The sequence below is a fragment of the Brassica napus genome, chromosome A1, assembly GCF_020379485.1.
Source record: "Brassica napus cultivar Da-Ae chromosome A1, Da-Ae, whole genome shotgun sequence".
NCBI lineage: Eukaryota > Viridiplantae > Streptophyta > Magnoliopsida > Brassicales > Brassicaceae > Brassica > Brassica napus.
In genome coordinates, this window is record NC_063434.1 from 6,213,257 (window position 1) to 6,228,534 (window position 15,278).

Here is a 15,278-nt window from a genome sequence, read left to right on the forward strand (position 1 = left end):
TTTGTTTTGCAAATAACTGAACGCCTTACTTGTAATTATGTCTCTACCCTAATCCACTTGATTTTACCTGATAGTTTTGTTGTTCAAAAGTATGGAAGTTTAATGGCAGATGATCACTAGAAGCTACTGAACGCCTTGCTGTTGCAGTTGGGCTGTAACCAAGCCACAGTCAGGAAGAAGGCTGTTACATGCATTTTGGTAAGTTAGTCTTCATTAAGCTTCAATGATAGTTGTATGAAAAATCTTGTCATTTACTCCTATTGCATTCCATGTTTCTCAATGTTTAACTTTTTTTTAAGAACTCCTAAATAAGAAACTCCCATTGGAGCATCAAAATGTTGGTGTCTCTTAACTAAATCTCTTAAATGACATTTAATAGTTAAAAATGATTAAGAGACCCATAGTGGGTTTTTGGGTTAATGATGCTCTCATATTGCTTAATAACAAGAAAATTGTAGCGCAAATACTGACCAACAGATCTTTTCATGATCAAATGGGTTTAGAGAAATGCACTTTTTGTTTTATGTGTCACCGTGTTTAATCCTCACGCCAAAACCTCACGGCCGTGAAGTTCTGATACACGGTGAGAATCAATCAATATGAGCAAAGAGAAACAGAGAAAGTAGTTCTGTTGAGACTGAGCCTGGGAAGCAAAAAACAGAGCAATGAGAAGCATGAGACGATGAGAGCTTAACAAACAATGAACCTTAATCTATAAAGGATGTATCTTTCTTCGGACAGAACATAGCGGCGGCTGTCGAAGTTTTGCTTGGAGACACATCAATAAGGGTTCTGGAAAGTTAACATCTTTTTATATGATAGTGCAATCTCCTCGATACTAGTGTAAATGACAACAATGCCCACACGAAACAGAGCTCACAAACCTCTGTTCTGCTACCACTTCCAATGTTAGACAAATGCATAACCCTCTTGCAAAGCTACGGCCTTTCATCGCTCAAGAAACTCAAACAAGTCCACGCCTTTTCAATCCGCCATGGCGTCTCAATCACCGACCCCGAGATGGGTAAACACCTCATCTTCTACCTCGTCTCTCTCCCCTCTCCACCTCCCATGTCCTACGCGCATAAGATCTTCTCCGAGATAGAGAAACCATTCAACGTCTTTATCTGGAACACGTTGATCAGAGGCTACGCGGAGACTGGCGACTCCGTCTCTGCTCTTTCTCTCTTCCGCGAGATGCGAGCCTCTGGTTTGGTGGAGCCGGATACTCACACTTACCCGTTTCTCCTCAAGGCCGTGGCGAAGATGGCGGATGTTCGGTTGGGGGAGACGATTCATTCGGTTGTGATACGAAGTGGGTTTGGGTCGTTGATATTCGCTCAGAACTCTCTGCTTCATTTGTATGGTAACTGCGGTGATGTGGTTAGTGCGTACAAGGTGTTCGATGAAATGCCTGTGAAGGATCTTGTTGCTTGGAACTCTGTGATTAATGGGTTTGCGGAGAACGGTAAACCGAACGAAGCTTTGGGGCTTTATAGTGAGATGATGGGTTCGAAGGGGATTAAGCCTGATGGGTTCACTATTGTTGGCTTGTTGTCTGCTTGTGCTAAGATCGGTGCTTTGGCGTTGGGTAAGAGAGTTCATGTCTTTATGATCAAAGTGGGTTTGACAGGAAACTTGCATTCATGCAATGTTCTCTTGGACTTCTATGCAAGATGTGGAAGAGTGGAAGAAGCCAAAACGCTTTTTAGTGAAATGGTGGAAAAGAACAGTGTCTCCTGGACTTCGTTGATCGTTGGTTTAGCTGTTAATGGTTTCGGAAAAGAAGCCATTGAGCTTTTCAAGGAGATGGAGTCAAAGGAAGGGTTGTTACCGTGTGAGATCACCTTCGTGGGGATCTTATACGCTTGTAGCCATTGCGGGATGGTGGATGAAGGTTTTGAGTATTTCAGGAGGATGAGAGAGGAGTATAAGATTGAGCCTAGGATCGAGCATTTTGGTTGTATGGTAGATCTGTTAGCTAGAGCCGGAGAAGTGAAGAAAGCGTATGAATACATTAAGGCAATGCCAATGCAGCCAAATGTTGTTATATGGAGAACATTGTTAGGAGCCTGCACTGTTCACGGTGATTCTGATTTAGCAGAGTTAGCTAGAACCAAGATCTTACAGCTAGAACCAAACCACAGCGGAGACTATGTCCTCTTATCGAATATGTATGCGTCCGAGCAGCGTTGGTCCGACGTGCAGAAGATAAGAAGTAAAATGCTAAAAGACGGTGTAAGAAAAGTGCCAGGTCACAGCTTAGTAGAAGTAGGAAACAGAGTTCATGAGTTTCTTATGGGTGATAAGTCTCATCCACAAAGCGAGCAGATATACGCCAAGCTTAAAGAGATGAGTGATAGACTGAGAGTAGAAGGCTACGTGCCGCAGATATCGAGCGTGTATGTTGATGTTGAGGAGGAAGAGAAGGAGAACGCTCTTGTTTATCACAGTGAGAAGATTGCTATTGCTTTCATGCTTATTAGTACACCGGAGAGATCACCGATTAGGGTGGTCAAGAATCTTAGAGTTTGTGCAGATTGTCATCTGGCGATTAAACTAGTGTCTAAGGTTTATGGTAGAGAGATTGTTGTGAGAGACCGTAGCAGGTTTCACCATATTAAAGATGGTTCTTGTTCTTGTCAAGATTACTGGTAATGTAGAAAAGAAATAATTGTTTTCTACACAAATGTTGTTTAATGTAGGGATTATATTTGTACAATCTCCTATCAATGATGTCCTAAAGACTCCTAACTAAAGCAATTGGTAGGCTTCAGCATTTTTGTGACTAAATTCAGTTTTTTTTTATATATGAATTCAAAATAAGTTTGAATCCAATAAATTTTGTACAGTTACAAATTATACTCAAATCCGAATTAAACCTAATCCGAACCCGAATGGTTTTTGAACGGCCAAGCATAGCAATCGGTTCTTGTGATAGAACCTTCAGGTAGTAATTTGTAAATTTACGAAGTGCATGTGGGTAAAATAGAGTAAAAACAAAAGAAAATGGGTTGAAATCCAGAAAGTAATAAACTTTAGGGGGTAAAACGAAAACCTATGACCGCGTTTTACACCTATTTATTTTTGGCGGGACAAGAAACTTTTGAAGTAAAAAAAAAACAAGTTGGCGGCTTTCTCATGAAACGTTTTACCCTCTAAAGCTCTTCCCATGAGAAGCAGAGAATCGCATCCACTGCTTAACTTATCAGATTGATTCGTTTAATTTGAAAATCGAAAGCAGAAGATGGGAGACGCAAGTCACCTGGAGAAGATGGGAAGAGAACTCAAGTGTCCTATCTGGTAAATCTCTTTCTACACTCTATATACTCAACGTGTGCGTTTGCCTTGCTGGGTTTGGATTCAAAATCGAGTCTTTAAGTTGCCTGAGTAATGGGTTTCGGTTTTATTCTTAGATTGTAATGGATTCAACTTTGTTTCGTTGCAGCTTGAGTCTATTTGACTCTGCAGCTTCACTTTCGTGTAACCATGTGTTCTGCAAGTAAGACCCTCTCTCTCTTTTGTTTTTGTTTTTAATCTTGTCAGTATTTTAATCACATGTCTTGATCTCTTGATTTCAGTGAATGCATAGTGAAGTCCATGAAAGTTGATTCTACTTGTCCAGTTTGTAAAATCCCATTCCATCGTAGAGGTACTACTTCTCATGCTTTTTAAAATTGATCTTTCCTTATCGCTAAAACAAAGCTTTGCAATTGACTTAGACACAACAACTTATGATGTTTGGTAGAGATTCGAGGTGCTCCTCATATGGATAGCTTGGTGAACATTTACAAGAACATGGAAGATGCTTCTTGTTAGCCAGAATATACCATCACCATCAGGTACTTAACTGTTGCCTGTAAGGATGGATGCTTTAGCATTTTGATTATCTTGAATGAAACTGAAGGATCGTTTACTTATCAATAGTACTAACTGGACGTTATTGTTTCATTTGATTTTCTGTTTTTTTTTTTCTTCTAAGTTGATGCTTAAGAGAGACTGTGGGATATGCTTGTTTTGATTCAAATTCTCGGATTTAATGTGAATGAAGAGATAAGTACGTTCTTAATGTGTGTTCTGCGATTAGTGTCTACAGAAAAAGAAAAGCATGTTGGAGATGCTTCCATTGAAAAGGCAAATGATAAGAAACATCAGGGTTCTAGTAAGAGCCGAAAGAGAGGGTTTACAAAAAACAAGGAAAGAAATCTTGATCCCCCTGGACCTATTGTTATGAAACCTTCATCACAAACCAAGAAAAGGGTTCAGCTGTTGCAGAATCAATCTTCTGAAAACTTTGCAAAATCTACTGAATCTTTCGAGACAGCTGAAAAACTCAAGGATTCAACTGAAGAAACTGTGATTCGCTTGAATGAGCATACGAGTCTGAATAAAGTAGAAAATATGGCACCCTTCTTTTGGTTGAGAGATGAAGATGATGAGGAGAGCTTAAGTCAGCCAGCAGAGAGTGATCCGTTTTTAGACGTTACACCTGTTGATGTTCCTTCTTTCAGCGATTTGAAGGATTCAGATCATGACAGCCCGTCCAAAGTGAGTACTTCGAAACCCAACAGCCTATTTAAATGCTGTCTTTCAGTACTTATACTGCAAAATATTGTTTTGTGATATTGCAACATGCTACGCTTGCCCTGAGTTTGTAGAGATAGTGTTTGACACATCTTAGTTATGCGGTGGGGATTTTCTTTTGTTCATAGTGAATAGTGAAACCTCAAGCTAAACATCATCGTATACTTTGATGTTTGATCTAACTTCTTCTTTTGTGGTGAGTGTTTCAGGCAATTGAGCAAGAAAGGCCCAATCCTGGAGACATGTTTGACAGTGAAATGTTTGAGTGGACGCAAAGGCCTTGTTCTCCAGAGATTCTACCTAGTCCTGTGAAGGCCAAGGTAAAGGCAGTTCTTTACTCTGATACAGCCATATGTTTGTTTTCTTTGATAGTTTCTTAACGTCGGTTGAAATTAACTGAAAGATTCAAATCAATTTACAGACTCTAGGTAAAGATGAGACTCAAATGAATCTACCTAAAGGAGCATCGTCCAATAAAAAACGCAAAGCAGGAACTGCAAGAAAGACAGTTGCTAAACGACTCGTTGGGGTTTCCAAGGAGGACTACATGGAACCGTCTGCAGGAGCAACTATTAGTGAGAAACAAGAGACTGGTGGAACTTCTAGCACATCTACCTTGAAGGATGTAAATCCTGATGAAAATGTGAAAGCTAAACGAGCTACAAGAAACAAGGGCCAGACTTCACGAGTTCAGGCTGGTGTAAATACACATGTGGAAGCAGAGGGAAATCAGGGGACAAAGAGGAAACAATCTAGCCTTAAAGTCTCTCCTAATCCCCATGTTGCTGGATCTAATGAGCTCTCACTTGTAACAGAAAATGTGGGAAAGGGGGATCAGGAACAAGACCATGGTTCAGCTGATACACAACCTGGAAAGCAAAGTCCCGCCGAAACTTACTCTCTGAGAAAGAGAAGAAAATCAAGTGCATCTTCCTCTCCAAAATATTCTTCTGGGATAACTGAAAAGAAGACTTCAGAAAAGAGATCAAAACTTGATTCATGTTCAATCCCAAGAAGAGTTACGCAACCGCGTGGAAAGAAAATACTAAGTGAAGAGTTGAATCAAGTGGGAGATAGACAAGATTCAACTAACCAAAAAAAACCGTCTGTGGATGAAGGCACTCACACTATGCAAGTTTCAGAGAAAAGCTCAACGATGAACAAGCCCTCATTTGGAGATAATGCGCTTTTGCGACGATGTGATAGACCTCCAACAAGTAAATTCACATGCGCCTTTTGTCAGTCTTCAGAAGACACAGAGGTAAGCTTCTCTATCTCACATTGTAGTCCTAGATGTTAGACCTTTAGGTGATTTTGTACCATTTTTTAAGTGGAATGTTATATTGACAGGCATCAGGAGAAATGGCTCACTACCACAGAGGTGAACCTGTCTCTGCAGATTTTAGTGGTGGGTCTAAGGTCATACATGCTCACAAAAACTGTGCTGAATGGTAAGAAATCTGAATAGTAGGCAATGTGATTACATATGCTTTCCATACTCATCTGAGAGAAGAAAAGAAACTTTATAATATTTTCAGGGCTCCGAATGTATACTTCAACAACCTTGCCGCAGTCAACCTTGATGCGGAGCTGACGAGAAGCCGGAGGATAACTTGCAGTAGCTGTGGACTTAAAGGCGCAGCACTTGGCTGTTACAATGCGAGTTGCAAAAGTAGCTTTCATGTTACGTGTGCAAAACAGATACCAGAATGCAGATGGGACAATGTAAGTGTTTCATAGATTATATAGAAGCTCTACTTCTGTTCTTAACACATGTTCTTTTCAACAGAAAAACTTTGTAATGCTATGCCCTTCGGATGCATCCTCTAAGTTGCCCTGTGAAGAGACTAATCCAAAGGGAAGAAAACGCAAGTGTAGTCCTCCTAAAGGGTATTGTCATTTTCATTTACTAATAGGAATTATAAGGGGCTTTAATTTTTGAAAATAGAGAGCTGACATAACTTTCTCTATTTATGTATCTTCTCTAGGCCACAGGACTCTCAGCCTAATCAAGTATCTGTAATACCTGACATCAGTGAGATCCAGAGCAAGCCTTTTCACGGATTATCCAAGAAACTGGTTCTATGCTGTTCAGGACTTACAGATGAAGAGAAGGTATGGATCTTTTTTCCTCTTTTACTTCATGAAAACCTCTCTACTTCAAAAACTTAAAATTACAAAAATGGCTTTGGATTGCAGAGTGTGATTTCGGAATTTGCTGAACTGTCTGGAGTTACCATCTCGAGAAAATGGGAGCCAAGAGTTACACATATCATTGCATCAATCAACGAAAATGGAGCCTGTAAAAGGACCCTCAAATTCATGATGGGGGTCTTGGAGGGGAAATGGATTCTAAGCATTGATTGTAAGTCTTATCATTCTATCAGGAGGGAAACACGTATGTTTGCGATTTGATCAAATCAACAATTTGTCAAATGTATGTATATCTCTCGTCTTGCAGGGATCAAGGCCTGTATGAAAAATTCAGAATATGTAACCGAGGAGCCATATGAGATTTCCATAGATGTTCATGGAACACGACAAGGACCTTATATTGGAAGACAAAGAGCTTTGAACAAGGTTAGCTTTGTCTCTCTCTCTATATAAGTAAATGAGATTTCCACATACTTGCATCTAAATGGTTTCGTTAACCAATATGCAGGAACCAAAACTATTTAGTGGACTGAAGTTTTACATGATGGGAGATTTCGAGATTGCTTACAAAGGGTATCTTCAAGATATGATTGTAGCAGCAGGAGGAACAATCCTGCTCAGGCGACCCATTGCTGATGATGATAGTGAAGCTTCAACGATCATAGTGTTTAGTGTTGAGCCAAGCAAGAAGAAAACTCTGACACAAAGAAGATCTGATGCTGAAGCCTTGGCTAAGTCTTCTACAGCAAGAGCTGCAAGCAGTTCTTGGGTCTTGGATTCTATTGCAGGTTGCCAAATTCTAGACTTAATATAATAAAGTTGTGAGACCACATCTTGGGATCGTCTCCTTCCTTACAAATTGAGTGTTGATTACTCATTGAATTTTGCATTTTAAATTTGACAATCTGAAACTTGTTATTTGAGTAGTTCTTTTTTTTTTTTTTCTTTTTTTTTTGAGTAGTTCTTCCTTGAATATATGCGTTTACTATTTTTGTGTGTAAAAGAGAATTTCATATTTTTAACAAAATCAAAGCATACAAGAAGAATGCTGCCAAAAACAGATGAGATAAAACTGTGAAATCTCTCACCTTCTGAGTTACAACTCCCAAAGGTTTTATTGTAATATGTTTTCTCTGATTCTTAACAAGTGTAAACTCGAAAACTCCTTTAACTCAAGTTACTCAACTAATAGAATACTCATCCTCTGTGAGAGACGTTGAAGGGGCTTAGTGAGGTTTTGGAACGAAACCATCAACTGCGAAATTCCTAGTGGCTGAAGGAATGGCTAAGCGTATTCCATCTAGCTCTGGTTTTGCTATGACTTGACATCCCAATCTTGACCTAAGAAAACACCATTTTTGATGGAAGATATCAACAACATTTTCAATGCAACCCAAATGAAACCATTAAAAGAGTAAGAGAGAATGAACTCACGTTTCTGTTAACCCAAAAGCAAGATCCAACATATCATTCTCTTCATCTGTTGGTTCTTCAAGTTTGTTGTAGTACTCCGTGTCCTATTCACAATCACAGTTGTTAACTATTTGGTGAAACACAATGCCTGATCAATCTATGCAGATGAGCGATCGCAAAGTAAGAGAAACTTTTTACCATGACAATCACATGGCACGTGGAACAGGCTAGAGAACATTCACAAGCCCCTGAAGATTTTAGGAAAAAAACATATGATCAGACAATACAAAAGAGAAAGAAAGATGAAATGAAAGAGAATGGTACCTTCGAGTTCTATATCGTTTTCATGAGCAGCTTCAAGGATGTTCATTCCAACTGGGACCTTAATATGAATCTCCTCTCCATCTTTATCAACAAAGATAACGTTTATCCTGTATACAAATTCTCGTGTCAACATTTGTTATTGTCAAGAGTTGAATGCTTTATGAGGAAATATCTGACCATACTTTTCTGTTTCTTCGCCGCTATCTCCAGAGGCAGTGCTGAAGGATGTACACAGATAATGATTATTTGAGAAAAAGGCATGCTGAAAAGTCCCAGATTGCCTCTGTAGTACAGCAGCCTTGTCAAAAAGAAAGAAAGAAAGAGCGGAGATGTAAAACAAGATGAAATTTTGTAGGAGAAAAGTATAAAGTGAAATCACCCAACTTAGGAAGCTAATCAACTTGCGTAAGGCATAAGAGACATATCAAGCCTTTGGTTAGCTCGTGGGAGCCAAAACGAAACCCTTTTAAATTCTATCTCTATTGATTGCATGACTCTTATTAGTTATAATAATCAAGTTCCGGACATCCGCAAACAGTTTATATCTCTACTCTTTTCACAGTTAGCTAGACTACAAAGCCAAAACTAGTTCGAACAGAGCTTGTCTGATCAATGAAACAAGTAAGAGAAAAGAGGTCAGACTAACCGAAGATTGCAGATAATGACCATAAGACCTTTGTAAAACCCGCATCCCACATACTGAGAAATGCCTCTCTGCCCAGAACATAAGTAAACAGAGTTAAATCTCGTAGATACAGTATATGAGCTTTGCGTCCATGACCAAAAGCAAAAGAGCAGAAAAGAGAAGAAAGATAAATACCTCTAGGAAGCTGTTTAACAATGCGAGAACCTAATCTCGATAGCCTATGGAAGAGCATGATTCCAGCGGCCACAAAAAGTTGAGCTAAAACCTCGTAAACAATTGAAAAATTTAACCAAAATGAGTCTAAAATGCGTAACGGAGGAGGAACACAGATAAGAGGAAAAAAGGTTACTACTTTTATAGAAGATTCGACGAAAGGAAGATCCTTTTTTCCTTGAGTGATTGAAGACTGATGGAGGAATGGGCTGAAAGAGAGGATTTAGGGTTCGTGCGTGGACAAGGACAACCTCTTGCTCCGTTCGCAGTATCCCCCAGCTTCTCCTCCCACCTTCCCTTCTGGTTTATTCTTGTTCCCAGCAAATTCCTTAAACCGTACCGAACCGGATCAGACCAGTCAAAACCATTTAATCACAATTTCTCCGTACAATTAATATTAGAAAATGTACCAAAACCAATAAAGACACATTGCCTGCCCCCATAGCTGGGAATTTTAATCAGTGCCTACGGACCCCGCCCCGTTTGATCCGCTGCGTGACGGGTGGGGATCGGGGATCGAACAATTTGAAAATTTACAATGATGGATACGGGTGCGAATCAAAATTATTTTAAGCGAAGCAGGTACGGATCAGTCGAATTTGAATCGTGGGTACTCGCTAACCCGCAAATTTTAAAAAAAATGATTTTTTTTTAAAACACGTTTTTTCATAAAAATATATAAAATCTCATAAATATTTATATAATTTTAATTATAAATATATTATTTTATATAATTTTTTTAAAAATAATTATTTTTAACTATATAATAATTATTTTTAATTAAAATAAAAAATAATAATTATTTTTAATATAATTTATATTATCTGCGAGTTTGTCGGGGCGGGACGGGTCGGGGCAGGTTGACCCGCAAACCCAGCACTACCTGCCCCCACCTCTATTATTAGGAAGAGTCTGCATTCTTCTAAGAAACAAGAAGGCCCGGTTCGAAACACGAACTGAAATTAGAACGACTAACCGGGTTAGGTTTGTATAACTGAAAATGAATGATTCTTGGGTCAATTTTGGCCGGTTGGGAACACAAATTGAAATTAGAAGAACGGTCCGAGTTCGGTTTCATAATTGATAAGAAGAGGTTGATTATTGGGTCAATTTTCGCCCGGTTTGAATTACAAATTGAAAATAGGACGGTCCGGTTTGGTTTGTAATTGTGAAGAAAAGATTGATTCTCGAGTTAATTTGGGCTTTTGATATATGACCGGCCCAAATGATACCCTTGAGGCAAACCATTCAACGCCTTCTTCTTCATTCGCCATCTCTCTCTCTCCTTCGAACTCCGTTTATCTTGTCGATTAACTTCTCTCAGGTAAGATTCATTGATTATTCCTATTAGATCACTCGTGATTTTCTGCATCCCACTGCTTGAATCCTTTGTAAACGTTAGTTTTGTGGTCTTTTGTCGATCTCAAATAGCAGATCTAACCCTGATTTCTGAAGCTTTATCATAGCTTTTTCGACGAAGGGCAGCAAACATTTTGGATTCGAAATGATGCCTTAGACACAGTTTTGATTCGAATACTAGTATATCGATTTGATTGTTTTGATCAGGATGTTCTTGTAGATTAACGTGTTGTGATCTCATAATATTGATCATCTGTTCAGTGTAAATGGTCTTTTTGTGTGGATTTTTTCAGTATCATGTTGACGGAAACACCATTCAGGCCAAGAGAGAAGCTTCTGGAGAAGCAGAGGTTGTTCCAGAGCATCCAGAGGCACACTTACCTCAAAGGACCCATGGACAAGCTCACCTCCGTTGCCATTCCTCTTGCCTTGGCTGCCTCTTCTCTCTACATGATTGTAAGCTTCTCTGCCCACTTGATTCATTTCAGTGCTTGCTCATATTATTGCCATGTTTTTCTAATCAATTCTATGTTGAGAGTGTTTTTAATTAAGCTTGAAGTGGATAAGTGTCACAGTTTAAAACTTGTTACTTCCTGTCAGATAGTTTTTTTGCCAAAAGTCTGAATTGCCCTAATGGATTTTTTTTATTGACTCTGCTTTCTTAAAGCTATGTTCATCATCTAACTATGGGAGATTTGTGTGGATGGATACAGGGAACAGGAATCTACAACATGTCCAATGGAATCGGGAAGAAGGAATAATTACAGTTTCTCCTCCTTTCTTTCTTTCTTTTTTATCCGTTTTTTTTTACACTTTGGGAGGTTTCTCTATGTATATCCAGTGGCTGACGTATGCGGTTGGCACTGGTCTTCTTATTCTTCTTCTCGATGCAGTGTGTTACGTTTTTTTTTTTTTTGCCAAATAATTGCTTAGTTGCAGACAATGTCGAAAGCTGAAAGATGTTTGATGTTATAAAGTCCCAATGGTTTGGATGTTTTTCATTTGCTTTTATGACATTTGAATTCTTTTCTTCCGAGTTCTACTCAACTTCGTAGTGCAGCGTTTATTGAATTAATCTAAGGAGCTTTTAACTCTTAAACCTTGTTTTTGCTAGAGCTTCGACTCTCAACGATCTCAAAAAATTATGGAAGTTCTTGCGTTAGTTATTGTCGCGTGAGCTACATCACTTTTCCATACAGAAACCAAGAGTTACTGGTTAGTTTAATACTAATGTGATCATGCAACATAAAAACGTTTTTCTTCATGTTCATGAATGCCATTACAAGCACCCACAAGACGGTTTCTTCTAGTTTTGCCTCCTACTGCAACTGCAGTTCTCTTGTTCCTTCGTTGTTTCATAGAAAATTGAAATCAAGCTGGTTTATTTGCTTTTTAATTTGGTCTTTCAATCGACTGTTATTAGGTACTTATCTACTATAAAAAAATCACATTAACAATACATTTGGTTTTTGTCTTTTGAGAAATCAAAACAGAGGAGGAATACTCTGTTCGTTCCTGAAGAAGTTGGCTGGATCGATCTTCCCTTTAACCAAACCCAGCTTCTTGAAGTTACCTCTGTAATACTTCTCTCCCCATACCCTAGCATCTTCAAAGCTCGTCTTGCTTCCTGTGTTGTTGCCCAAATCAAGATCTCTGTAGTTCAAATAAGCTCCTCTAGGCGATGAAGAGACATAAGGAGTCATGTAATCGTAAAGCATTCTCATCCACGTCACATGCTTGTTCATCTCCTCGACTGTGTTCACTCTCCACTTCACCATGTACTGTATGTTGTAAATGTTCCCTCTCCTGTGTGGATATGGAGACTCACTTTCTGATACCTCGCTTATCTTCCCACCCAATGGCTCTAGGATCATCAGTGGAGTCTCTTTCTCGAGAAACCTTTTGTTCACTTCTTCAAAAACGTTTTCAGGAATTGGTTTTTGAACAAAGTCGGACTTTGCTTTGATGTAAAGATCCTCGTATCTTAGGTCTCTGTTGAGCAGTGTCTCTAACGGTTGTCCTGACTTCCAGATGAAGAACATTACCGATTCGATCCAGCTCATTTCTTTGCAGTCTTGAGCTTGTAATCCTAGTTCAGGAAACTTCTGGTTCATCAGAGGAATCAACTTATCGACTCCACCAAGAAACAAAGCTTGGAAAGCAGTTTGCACTCTTCTTTGACCTCCTCCTTTAGTGTTGTCGATTATGACTCTGATGAAGAGATCTTCGTCTAGCTCTGCTCCTATGTACTGCCACCGATGAACAAGCTTGTTCATGCTGGCTCCCATTGAATGACTTATAAAGCAAGTTACCTTCTCAGGAACCCTAGCGAGCTTAACCTTCCATGACAACACAACACCAAAACTCGCTGCTCCACCTCCTCTAAGTGCCCAAAACACGTCCTCTCCCATCGTTCTCCTGTTTAGGATTCTCCCGTTTACGTCCATCAAACGCGCGTCCACAACGCTGTCAGACGCTAAACCGTGTTTTCTCATCATTGCACCGAGTCCACCGCCGCTGAAATGCCCACCAACTCCGACACTTGGACATGTCCCTGCGGCGAAGGCGTGGACCTTGCTGGTTTTGGCGATTTTGTAGTAGAGTTCGCCGAGTGTGGCTCCGGATTGGATCCATGCGGTTTCTTCCGTGAGGTTGATGGTGATGGTACGGAGGTTAACTAGGTTGATGATTATGAATGGTGTTAGCGAGAGGTAAGAGAGGCCTTCGTAGTCGTGACCACCACTTAGGGTTCTTACTTGGACGCCAAGTTTCTTGCTGCATAGTATTGCTTTCTTGATTTCTGATTCGAATTTTGGTTTGAGGGTAAGGATCGGCTTCAGGCTTGTGAAATTCAAGTTGAGGAAGCTTGAGTCTGGAGATGGAGAGTTCGATGAGGCGGTGATGATTCTGGAATCTGATGTGTAGTTAGTGAGATTTCTAGGGTTTTTGGAGATTGTTGACAAGCAGTTTTCAAACTGTTCTTTTGTCGGAACAGAACTGACACGTTTAGCTAAGAAGAATAGAATCAGACACAGAGCTAGGTCTCTCATGTTGATTTGTTTATTTCTTGTGTTTGAAGTTTCAGATACAAAGAAAGAAGTATAGCGTTTTTGATCTTTATCTGGTTTAGTGAGTTTCTTGAGACTTGTGTTGACAGACTGGATGAGTTGCAATAAAGAAGGCTCTAGCAGAATACAAAGATTTCAGTTTTTCAGGGGTGTTTATTTGAATCGAATATTTAATAGACGTCATTAATAATATAATATGATTATCTTGAACAAGCTAAGAGTCAAAAATGTAGGCACTTTCAAAGTTGTTTGATCTGGAATAGTAACAACCAGTATATGTGAACTACGCGTTCTATCAAATTATTGCAGTTTTCTAAACGTGGAGTTAAGTACGTACTTCCTCTTCTCGTCCCAATTTTACGAAAAGTTTTGACCAAAAGAACGTGAAAGTTAAAGAATTATAGATACTTTTTCACAAAATAATTGCCATGTATAACATTTACACAAAATAAAACAATAAATTCTGTAACATTATGCATAATGAGACAACAAGGAATATTACTCTAGTCGATAATCACTAGAGACGGTCACCGATCCAAGTGATTTGAGACGGTTATCGTCTATTCGCCAGCAACAATATCAAGATTCCAAAACCGTACCCAATAGTGATATAAAGAGGTTTTGAAAGCTTGGATTTGAGTTAAGAATTGATTGTAGTATAGTGAGGGAGATTTCAAGGGGTAAAAAACTCACATCATACAAGGCTTGATGTCAACTCTACGACCATACTGAAAATGTGTCACCGGTCTTACTATCTGGAAGTCTGCGGTAATGCGTTGAATTGAATGATTAGTGTTAAAATTGGGTTCCTCGTCGTTGTCACAACAGCTTGTACAAAATCATAATCAATATTCGTACCTGTTTGGATATATATATATCCCCTATATATTATTTGAGAAGCATTGCAATATTTTTTTGTAGCCACATGTCATCACTAGAATGATTCTTAGAATCCTTAGAGAAATAGGTTGGTTCATTTAAATATATAATAAGGTTTTTATTAAACCACAATAAATACATTATTAAATGTGTTTCATTATTTCCTTAAATAAGATTACGGAATTGCCTAATGTGACTAAAGTATATATGACAATTAATGATTTTGAATAATAAAGATTTGATAAAAATAAATGTGTATTATAATTATATTTATTTAATTTTAAGCTATTAAAATAAATTAAACAATCATAGAAACTATATAATAAAAATTTAAAAAATTATTTATATATTATATTTTGAATTTTTAAAAACGAGTATAAATTACTAAAACTGTTAAAACTTTCACATTCAAATTTTGTGATCTATGATTTAAAATTTTTGTTATGACATGATACAAATAATTAAAAATAATATAAGTTGAAAGTCTCATTTAATAAGTATCAAAAAGAAAAGATATATAAATATATGTATCACTTTTAATTAAACTATATGCCATATAAAAATATATAAATATCTTAATTTTGAAATTTACTTTGAACATTTTTTTGATAAAAAAATTTGAAAAAATATTGACAACT

General features: G+C 38.3%; 4 protein-coding genes and 1 pseudogene across 5 annotated transcripts; 3 read left to right on the top strand and 2 right to left on the bottom strand.

Moving 5' to 3' along the window:
- Positions 1 to 74: 74 nt before the first annotated feature.
- On the top strand, positions 75 to 7,656 carry LOC106438424 (annotated as a pseudogene).
- LOC106438446 (pentatricopeptide repeat-containing protein At4g21065) lies at positions 195 to 2,864 on the top strand. Its single transcript, XM_022715117.2, has one exon. The coding sequence runs from the start codon at positions 907 to 909 to the stop codon at positions 2,656 to 2,658; it is 1,752 nt and encodes a 583-aa protein (XP_022570838.1). The 5' UTR covers positions 195 to 906; the 3' UTR covers positions 2,659 to 2,864.
- An 80-nt stretch (positions 7,657 to 7,736) lies between the features above and the next one.
- On the bottom strand, positions 7,737 to 9,692 carry LOC111212206 (adrenodoxin-like protein 2, mitochondrial). Of its 2 annotated transcripts, none has more exons than XM_048740228.1 (8): positions 9,474 to 9,692; positions 9,296 to 9,379; positions 9,122 to 9,189; positions 8,658 to 8,773; positions 8,476 to 8,582; positions 8,350 to 8,399; positions 8,173 to 8,255; positions 7,737 to 8,079 (listed from the first exon to the last, which is right to left on the bottom strand). In XM_048740228.1, exons 2-8 carry the CDS (start codon positions 9,351 to 9,353, stop codon positions 7,965 to 7,967), a joined length of 597 nt encoding a protein of 198 aa, XP_048596185.1. In that variant the 5' UTR covers positions 9,354 to 9,379; positions 9,474 to 9,692; the 3' UTR covers positions 7,737 to 7,964. The 2 variants fall into 2 exon arrangements, with proteins under 2 accessions (XP_048596185.1, XP_048596187.1); XM_048740230.1 differs by having other exon boundaries at positions 9,296 to 9,386; positions 9,474 to 9,641.
- Positions 9,693 to 10,527: 835 nt separating this feature from the next.
- On the top strand, positions 10,528 to 11,689 carry BNAA01G11000D. Its single transcript, XM_013813782.3, has 3 exons — positions 10,528 to 10,658; positions 10,987 to 11,149; positions 11,407 to 11,689. Exons 2-3 carry the CDS (start codon positions 10,991 to 10,993, stop codon positions 11,452 to 11,454), a joined length of 207 nt encoding a protein of 68 aa, XP_013669236.1. The 5' UTR covers positions 10,528 to 10,658; positions 10,987 to 10,990; the 3' UTR covers positions 11,455 to 11,689.
- A 146-nt stretch (positions 11,690 to 11,835) lies between these two features.
- On the bottom strand, positions 11,836 to 14,114 carry LOC125578001 (berberine bridge enzyme-like 22). Its single transcript, XM_048740236.1, has one exon. It carries the CDS (start codon positions 13,741 to 13,743, stop codon positions 12,178 to 12,180), a length of 1,566 nt encoding a protein of 521 aa, XP_048596193.1. The 5' UTR covers positions 13,744 to 14,114; the 3' UTR covers positions 11,836 to 12,177.
- Positions 14,115 to 15,278: the final 1,164 nt, after the last annotated feature.

Bases quoted from the DNA above. Each gene is read 5' to 3' on its own strand.
- LOC106438446 (XM_022715117.2), top strand. From the start codon at position 907: ATGTTAGACAAATGCATAACCCTCTTGCAAAGCTACGGCCTTTCATCG.
- LOC111212206 (XM_048740228.1), bottom strand. From the start codon at position 9,353: ATGCTCTTCCATAGGCTATCGAGATTAGGTTCTCGCATTGTTAAACAG. The intron at 8,256-8,349 runs GTAAAAAGTTTC...GATTGTGAATAG, and splicing joins CGTGCCATGTGATTGTCATG to GACACGGAGTACTACAACAA. The intron at 8,080-8,172 runs GTGAGTTCATTC...GTGTTTTCTTAG, and splicing joins GCTTTTGGGTTAACAGAAAC to GTCAAGATTGGGATGTCAAG.
- BNAA01G11000D (XM_013813782.3), top strand. From the start codon at position 10,991: ATGTTGACGGAAACACCATTCAGGCCAAGAGAGAAGCTTCTGGAGAAG. The intron at 11,150-11,406 runs GTAAGCTTCTCT...GGATGGATACAG, and splicing joins CCTCTTCTCTCTACATGATT to GGAACAGGAATCTACAACAT.
- LOC125578001 (XM_048740236.1), bottom strand. From the start codon at position 13,743: ATGAGAGACCTAGCTCTGTGTCTGATTCTATTCTTCTTAGCTAAACGT.